The following is a 9,466-nucleotide window of genomic DNA, read 5'->3' on the forward strand; positions in this document are numbered from 1 at the left end:
TGGACCAATTTAAACCACCTAATGAAGGACTTCCATTACGGCCAAATCAAATGCCTTTATTTTGTTTAACAAATGTTTCATATCGTTATTTATATTATTTATATATGAGTTAATATGTGAATTTATTTTGGAATTACTTCATAGCTGCAGTATATTCTTCATGTAGACTGTTGTTTTTATGTAATAAATCAGTTTTTTAAGCATATTCAGAGATTCAAAACTTTCTCATTATCATAAACAGTGTTTCCTTTGATGATGACAAATCTGATGAGTTCCTGGTGGCTCCCAAACTGGTAAATAAGATGTTCCCATCTGTAAAGAATAAGAATAATTGTTTATATAAGTAATTGGTGGGTCCATATATTTTCTCTGTTATCATGGCGTGATATAAGACCATGGACTTAATTTTTGATTGCAATTTGTTTTAATTGTGAATCATGTGACCCATTTATTTCATATGCTCAGATGTGTCTTTTACCTCGGAGCATTGATGATGAGCAAATCTCCTTGTTTGCCGGGTTCTAGTGACCCGTGTAATTGAGAGCAATTGAGAGCATAAGCTGCATTTATAGTGGCAGCTGCCAGAGCTTCAGGCATGGACATCTTCAGTGTCACACAAGCCAAATGCATCACCATGGGCTAACAAAGAATAAAAACATGGTAAATTGTAATTGTTATAATATACCAGGGTTTTACAATGAAGAGGATAGTGCTGATGGTGTTTGATATCACCAAAGCTCAAAGCTGAAAGGCATCACTTTACAATTAGAGCAAAAAAAAAAATGTTTTGGTCTGATTCTGTACAGGTGCGAGTACAATTTACCATTGAACAGCAGTAAGCATTAGGATTAAAGTCACTCCCCAGTGATACTATAACTCCAGCATCCAGCATATCCCTGGCTCGGGGACACGGAAGCCTGTTTTAACATTAGAAATATATTTGCTCATGTATAGTGCTGAATAATAGTTAAGTGTATTTTGATGTATTTCTAGCGTATTTACTGTTGAGTTTGTACCTGAGAATATAGGCAGTGGTTGGCAGAAGGACAGCTGATGTCTTTGCAGTTGCCATGGCAGCAATGCCGTCATCTGTCACCTCCTCCAGGTGACTTATCGCTAAAGCACCAAGCTCCATCCCAAGCTAACATCACAAATGAGGGAGGGGGTGGGGGAGAAGGTAATTTATGCTTTCCTGTATCTTTCAGTATTTTCCATTTCAGTATTTATTCAATATCTGTCTCCTGCATCCAGTTCAGGTGGGTCCAGAGCCTACCTGGAATCATTGGGTGCAAGGCGGGAATACACCCTGGAGGGGGCGCCAGTCCTTCACAGCGCAACACACACACTCACACATTCACTCACACACTCACACCTACGGACACTTTTGAGTCGCCAATCCACCTACCAACATGTGTTTTTGGACTGTGGGAGGAAACTGGAGGAAACCCACGCAGACACAGGGAGAACACACCACACTCCTCACAGACAGTCACCCGGAGGAAACCCACACAGACACAGGGAGAACACACCACACTCCTCACAGACAGTCACCCGGAGGAAACCCATGCAGACACAGGGAGAACACCCCACACTCCTCACACACAGTCACCCGGAGCGGGAATCGAACCCACAACCTCCAGGAGCTGTGTGACTGCGACACTAACTGCTGCGCACCGTGCCGCCCATGTTCCTGTCAGTCTTGTGAAAATATTAGGTGCAGTTGTGGACAAAAATTTAAGAACCTCTGGGAATTATTTACTTATTATAGGAGTTTGGACAGAAGTGAGATTTCACAGCTTTGAATATTTGAGGAAGTCTCTTGAAGTTTATGGGAGATTTAGAATCATGTGAAGCCTCCATAGTCTTTACTTGACAGAATCACATTTGGTCCCATAATGGTCTGATATTAATTGAATATATTTTTCCATCTACCAGGGCGAACCTCTTCAGCTACCTGCTGAACAACATAAGTTTAAAGCAGTGTATAGCAGATTCACTCCCAGGTTTAACACTGTTCAAAGTGTTCTGTTCATTAAAAGCTGCTCCTTCTTTCCCCAAATATACCTTGGGCAATAGTTACCCAAGTGTTCCATTTTTACTTCATCTGGTTTATTTAAATATTGCTGATATTTGTGAAAAGAGTCAGAAGGTTTCTGTACAAAAAAAACTGTTTAAGAAACTGGTGCAGTCTATTTTCCTGTGGCTACTTCATGATGATGATGATGATGATGATGATATAAGCTTTACTTGAATAGAATCTGCAGTACTGCTTACATACTTAATCCCCAACAACCCTTACACACTTAATCCTTAACAGGTGTCGTTTATAATTCCCACCTGTGCTGAGTTCATAGGATGCAGTTCATCCCCATGAAAGTTGATACTGAGGCCCATGTCTTTCCCAGCCTGCAGGATTCTGCGTGTGGAGTCCAGATCAAACACGCCTTTCTCACAGAACACATCAATGTTGTCCACTTGAAGACTGCCGGCAGTGATCAGCTTCTCTATAGCAGGCAACTGCACACACACTATGTCTTTTGTCGCCTCCTCCGTGGTTTTACCTCTGCACATGAGCACAGGTGATAAAGGTGTGAGAGAAAGTAAGAATGAAAATATAGCTGTGAGCAGTTGAGACCAGTACATTTTCAGTGGTATTTATTTTACAAAAGATTCAAAATATCATGTGGAATATGTGTGACCTCGGTACTGCATGTGCTCCGCAGTATGTTGAAGAAATCCCGATAGGCATGCTCCTCCGTGCTGCATCTATTACCCTCAGCATTTTGAGCTCAGTATCCAGTTCTAGTCCATATCCACTCTTACATTCAACCAGAGTAGTACCAGTCCTCAACATGCGCTCCAATCTGCCCTTTAAACTCTCCAGCAATGTTTCAAAGGCTGCCGCATGTGTGTGTTTCACTGTGAAGTGAATGCCTCCACCAGCCTCGTGCACCTGCATGTAGGTAGCTCCAGCGAGCTGTAACATCACACACAAGGTTCTTTGAATGAAATGATGGACGTTTATATACATTCTGTTTTATCAGCATCATACAGGAGCAGTTTAAGATCTACAGTTACAGACTATAGCACCTGTTTCTCTTTATATCTTCTTATCCCCCAGTTACACACTGCTCTGTGGGGGTCCTGACCATTGACCATGATGCTGCAGTAACAATGATGTGGTGACGATGTGCTGTGGATCAGACACAGCAGTGCTGCTTTGCCCTCAGTGTCACTTCTGGACTCAGAATAGTCTACCAACCAAAATCATCCAGCCAACAGTGTCCTGTGAGGAACTGGGGTAAAACCAACACAAACGGTGTAGCAACAGATGAGCTACTGTCTCTGACTTTACATCTACAAGGTGGACCATCAAGGAAGGTGTGTCTAACAGGGTGGACACATTGTTTAAAAAGTCAAGCAGCCTGCTGTGATCCACTCATAACAGCACAACACACACTAACACACCACCACGTCAGTGTCACTGCAGCGCTGAGAATGATCCACCACCCAAATCATCCCTGACCATTGACCGCTGAGATGGAGGTGGACTACAGTCTTTAATTGTAGAACTACACCGTGCTCCTGTATGGTCAGTGGAGTTGATTGAATGGACAAGATGGGTGAGTTCTTGGGATAGATTAAAGCTGTTTGTTTACCTTCATTGCAAACTCATGAACTCTGTCCCCAGCCCACACTGGATGAGTGTGTGCATCAATCAACCCTAAAATGTATACATATGTGGCTTGTTGTTACGATACCTTGAAAATATGCACAAAGAAAGATGCTACATAGGGAATACTTGCCAGGGAGGACACACATGCCAGTAGCATCTATAATCTTATCAAACACAGCTCCTCTGAACCGAGACTCGATGGAATCTGCTGGGCCCACTGCGTTTATTAGTCCATCACTAGAGATACACACAGAAATTCCTTTATAAACAAATACATTTGCATCCAGTCACTTTCTTTACTGATCCTGCTTCACATTCAGAAACAGCCATTATAATGACACCAGTGATCTGATTCTAGATTCTGTACTATACATAGTGTATTATACACACCCCCTATTTATTGTGTGAATTATTTATTACTACTTTAAACACAAGATTTTTTTCATTAAAGTCATTTTATGTGATGTCAATCCAATGTGCTTTTTGGAAAATTCAGTGAAAGTTTTTTCACAGTTCACTACCACTCCGGCTCTTAAGTATGTGGATAAAAAAGTGGCTTGCACCAAGAAACCCTCACCACTGTGTAACAAGGTGCTTGTGTTCATGCACAGGACGGGGCAGGGAGGAACTGGGGAGATGGCAATGCATATTCATGATTTTATTGGGCAGAGCTGCTGAAGGAGGGGTGTGTTTTTATTTAGTCTTTCACAGTGCAACACACACACACACATTAACTCACAACTACGGACACTTTTGAGTCACCAATCCACCTACCAACGTGTGTTTTTGGACTGTGGGAGGAAACCGGAGCACCCGGAGGAAACCCACACAGACACAGGGAGAACACACCACACTCCTCACAGACAGTCACCCGGAGGAAACCCACACAGACACAGGGAGAACACACCACACTCCTCACAGACAGTCACCCGGAGGAAACCCACACAGACACAGGGAGAACACACCACACTCCTCACAGACAGTCACCCGGAGGAAACCCTCGCGGACACAAGGAGAACACACCACACAGACAGTCACCCGGAGGAAACCCACACAGACACAGGGAGAACACACAAACTCCTCACAGACTGTCACCCGGAGCGGGAATCGAACCCACAACCTCCAAGCCCCTGGAGCTGTGTGACTGCGACACTACCTGCTGCGCCACCGTGCCGCCCAGTGCGTCTTCACCTCAAATGTTTTTTCATCCCAAAGCTAAGCCTAAATATTTAAATAATAAAACATTGGTTAAGGCTTTTCTACTACTTTTTGGTGGTTAAATGACAATAGCTAAGGCATAACTCATGATCACTTTCAATCAAGCCTGCAAATCCTCAGAAGTGAATGCAAAAATGACTTACTGTCCAATCACAACACTTCCATTCTGAATGACTTCCAAATTCTGCATCCCCTCTTTGGTCAGAAACCTCTCCCCATTTCTACACACTAAAACCACCTGTTCAGCTCCCTTCACTAGAAGCTTGAAGCTGCTGGACATTTTGTCTGTGTTAACACAAGCTGAACTGAACTAACTCTCAGATGAAAAGGCAGGAAAATATTTAGCCAAAGATAAAATCAGACTCCCGAGCAAAGGTCAGTCATGGGAGGAGCACACAGGCAAAAAAGTAACTGGTCAGTGGATGGGGTGGAAATGTTGTTTTATAAGTAATACCTTAAACTCAGATCATCACTGTAATTATGATGTTGTGAAACATACAGGAGGTACTAAAGAGCATATATATGAAGCAAATACAACTTAGATGTCCTGTGTATAGTGCAATGCTTGCTATATAATTACATGAAGTGTCTGCACTACTGATGACTCAAATATTACACAGATGTTAGAAGTCATTTTTAGAATGGGCCTTTATCTAAATTGCTGTTTCATCCAAAACTCATTTTGTTTTCCCCAATAATCCTTATGTATTCAATCAGGAAAGGCCAACATCAGCTGTCCTTCTGGTTATTTAACAACTTGGCACACTAAGTATCTTGTGTAATGATTCAGAACCTAGTTCACATGTTAAACTGGTGGCTATGAAATTCCACTTCTTGTGGTGCCAGGAAAAATCAAAAGAAAAACCTATGTCTGACTGAGTCAGGTGGAACATTATTTAAATGTCTTTTTACCTTACACTTAGGCACTGGCGTAGTAAAGTTTATAATTATATAATTTTGTTCCTATTCTTGAATGTTTTTATAATCGTTTTATAGAAACTCCATAATGTAAAACTGTTTGAGTTTCATATATGAAATGTGCTATAAAAAGACTATTTAAAAAATTACTAATTTTATTCACAGTATTTTAAAAATAAATGAGTAATTGTATATGTCCCTGCCTTCTCTTACTTTTGGCTACACCACAAATAGGAAATGGAAATCATGTACAGTGATCCCTCGTTTTTCGCGGGGGATGCGTTCCAGGATATTCATGTATTTAACGAGTATTTGGACTTTTAACCCCCTCCCTGTCACTGTTAACAACCCACCCTTTGCATTAGTCATTCTATGTTTTTCAGCTGGAACCACATGTGTTATCCTACCAGTTTCTTTAATAGAGTCATTCCTAAGCTGTGATTTAGCGTAAATTTCACTCGGATGTGGACATGAACAATACATGTACTGTACGTAACAAATACTTAGTTTCCCTAGATTTTCCCTCAATATCCGCGATATAGCGGCCATACACCCCGTTGAAAAAACCCGCGAAAGATGAACCGCAAAGTAGCGAGTGATTACTGTATCTGCATTTTTGTCGATTTTTAGTTTACTGTCATTTGAACACAACCGCTGTCTTTACACTGAGAAAATTAAATGGTGAATGGCCCAATAGAAATGCTCCAAAATTACTTGGAATAAATATTTTTCCATTGAATGATTTCTATTGAAATTTAAGGATTTTTCCTTAAAGATATTATTATTTTGGAGATGCACAATTTACTACAGAAATGTATCTAAATCTCAGACTATTTCAGAAAGTAACGTTATCAAACTGAAGACCACAAGGAAAATACAAAATGCATAATTTTATTTGGACATTTGTGCCATGCAAATTATGCTTTTACAGTGTACAAAAAAAACCCTACACATGTATTTTACAAAGAAAAATGGAAGAAACAAAGCTTCACATACAACTAAACCAAACATTTCCAACACGTACTCCAAGCACACAATTTAAATCATTCTCTCATCTCGCCATCTTCTTCTTCCTCTTCTACTCCACGAATATATAAAACATTGTTACACCTGTGGAAAAGAAAAAAGAAATGCACTCTGTATTATACAGACTCTTCCAAAAAAAATTTTTGTGGATGCCAAACTGTAAAAGTATAAGCCAAACAATCTGTGCCCTCTAACACTAAATAAATAAATAAAGTGGTGTTATTTGTATACAGTGCATTACCTAACCAGCACCTCCCCAAGGTGACCCGCCAAAGCTCCATCCACATACTCCTCTGTGTTAGCCAACTGGGCAGAGAGACAAGAGGAAAAGAGAAGAGAGAGGGAGGGAGGCAGAGAGAAAGAATCAATGAATAAACTGATTACAAATAATAGCCATATTGCCACAAATCTGCCATTTTGTACTCATCATGACATTCTATAAAAACTTAAACCCAGTGAAATTTTAAAAAGATAACGTGCCCTTATTTGTCCTGAATTTCTGCATATTTTAACATTTCAAATTCTCTCAGCGGATTCTTGTGTTGAGACTCTTCTGGCCCAAATTGTCTAATTAATTAATGGTAGAGAAATACATGTTTTAAATTGACCTGGGTCAGCTCTTCATATGAAAATACATAAAACCTACTTTAATTCAATGGTGTACAATTGTAGACACTGTGTAACCAAGTTCCTATCATCACATATTATTGCAGTTCATTCCAGTGTATCTTTTCAGCACCGAACAGAAGTTTTCATTCATATATTTATAAACTGCACATGTGTGTACAATAATAAACTCATTAGGCCATGACAGTACCTGCATGTTCATGTAGCCATCCACTGATACCAGGTATCCTTTATATTCCATTCCCCATTTCAGCTTCACCATCACGGGTTTTCCAGTCAGACCGTTCAGGAACGGCTTTGGGTTAAGGGGTAAACTCTGTAAAAACAAAAAGAGGTCAGTAATTCATCAGCACTTTGATCCATGCAGACATGGGCAACACAAGGGGTATAAAACCCCCGGTAATGGAGCTGTGTTCATTAAAGTGAAGGCGTACCTGTCCCTAACCTTAAGATGAGTAGCATTTGTGATCCAAAATCAGTAAAGTTCTCAAGGCTTAACGCAAACAAATCATCACAGCAATGTTCCAACATAGAGTCTAAAGCCTCTCTACAAGTACCATAACTACCCTGTATTTCAGAACGGATATTTGAAGAAGTGGTGTACACAAACTTGACTTTTAAGTCTTGTTTAACTGGATTTAGTGCTGCAACATTACAGTATGTGACAGATATAAACTCAACCCCTGTACTGGGTTTTGCTGAGACGAACGTTTGCCGAACGTTTCCCGTTGGTGACAACTACGTTAGCATTCCATATGAATGAACCACTTAGCATTAGCATGCTAACGACAACCCACACAAACACTGAACTAAACCCTATTTATATTCACGTTTAAATAATCGTGCACACACGCAGTGAAACACTCACTACTGAATACTCACCATGCTCAGAGAGATAAATCAGGCTTCGGTGTCTGCAAAATACTGTTTTATCCAAACGCATCTGTTTGAGGAGCTCACCCGCGCCTCGCCGCCAGAAAAGAAAAGACAACGAGTAACGAGTTGACCTCTGTACTCTGAGAACACTGAGCACAGCCCCATAGCGCCACCCATTGCTCCGGACCACTCTACTGCCTCCCACATTCACCCTGTCACCAACAGAGGGCGCCAGAACACAAACCTCCGTCAACACAAAAATGGTAAGTATCTCTGCAGGCCGAAGGCAGCTGTACAAACTATTGAGCACCGAGAGAATGGCGGTGGTGAGGATGAGATGTGAGAATCAATAATTCATTCATCAATTTACTGTAACTGCTTTATCCTGTTCAGGGTCCAGAACTCACCGGGGACTTTACGGCACAAGGTAGGAACACACTTTAAACAGTGCGACAGTACATCACAAGGCATCACAAACTCACCCAGTCCCAATCACATTCATTTCATACAGAAAGTTGACGTGTAAACACCTGTGTTTTTGTTCTTTGTGAGGAAAATATATATTTAGATATGGAGTATTTTCACTGAATATATGTTGCCTTATACTGAATTTAAAACTCACTATATTTGGTTTACAACATTAGGGTGACCAGATCTGAGATGGTGAAAAATAGGACACGTCTCGTTTAAGTCCTTTACACCTTTATTTGCTACACATGGGAAAATATGGGAATTTCTTTTTTAATTCACCCGAGAACTTTGAGTCACTGTGAGCAGTAACTGTGAAGAGACCAAAGCCAGAAACATTAAAAAGTGTACAAATGAAGGTTGGTATTTTTCCACATCAGATTTATAAAAAATATTTTAGATTATTACACTATATTGCATTACCACATTCATTGTTATTGAATGGATGCAGCAGGTAGTGTCGCAATCACACTGCTCCAGGGACCTGGAGGTTGTGGGTTCGATTCCTGCGATGACTGTCTGTGAGGAGTGTGGTGTGTTCTCCCTGTGTCCCCATGGGTTTCCTCCGAGTGCAACGGTTTCCTCCCACAGTCCAAAAAAACACACGTTGGTAGGTGGATTGGCGACTCAAAAGTGTGAGTGTGTGTGTTGCTCTGT

At 40.8% G+C, this 9,466-nt stretch overlaps 2 protein-coding genes across 3 annotated transcripts; both read right to left on the reverse strand.

Annotated features, from left to right (window-relative positions):
• Window positions 1–172: 172 nt before the first annotated feature.
• amdhd1 (amidohydrolase domain containing 1) lies at window positions 173–5,189 on the reverse strand. 2 transcript variants are annotated; one of them, XM_066681948.1, is made up of 10 exons: window positions 5,038–5,155; window positions 4,833–4,897; window positions 3,807–3,913; window positions 3,660–3,724; window positions 2,700–2,977; window positions 2,338–2,563; window positions 1,017–1,141; window positions 824–917; window positions 479–639; window positions 173–312 (listed from the first exon to the last, which is right to left on the reverse strand). In XM_066681948.1, exons 3-10 carry the CDS (start codon window positions 3,820–3,822, stop codon window positions 207–209), a joined length of 1,071 nt encoding a protein of 356 aa, XP_066538045.1. In that variant the 5' UTR covers window positions 3,823–3,913; window positions 4,833–4,897; window positions 5,038–5,155; the 3' UTR covers window positions 173–206. The 2 variants fall into 2 exon arrangements, with proteins under 2 accessions (XP_066538045.1, XP_066538044.1); XM_066681947.1 differs by lacking the exon at window positions 4,833–4,897 and having other exon boundaries at window positions 5,038–5,189.
• Window positions 5,190–6,712: 1,523 nt separating this feature from the next.
• Window positions 6,713–8,506, reverse strand: snrpf (small nuclear ribonucleoprotein polypeptide F). Its single transcript, XM_066681942.1, has 4 exons — window positions 8,348–8,506; window positions 7,656–7,781; window positions 7,080–7,144; window positions 6,713–6,922 (listed from the first exon to the last, which is right to left on the reverse strand). The coding sequence occupies exons 1-4, from the start codon at window positions 8,348–8,350 to the stop codon at window positions 6,856–6,858; spliced, it is 261 nt and encodes an 86-aa protein (XP_066538039.1). The 5' UTR covers window positions 8,351–8,506; the 3' UTR covers window positions 6,713–6,855.
• Between the last annotated feature and the right edge of the window lie 960 nt (window positions 8,507–9,466).

Source organism: Hoplias malabaricus, chromosome 9, assembly GCF_029633855.1.
Source record: "Hoplias malabaricus isolate fHopMal1 chromosome 9, fHopMal1.hap1, whole genome shotgun sequence".
Classification (NCBI taxonomy): Eukaryota; Metazoa; Chordata; class Actinopteri; order Characiformes; family Erythrinidae; genus Hoplias; species Hoplias malabaricus.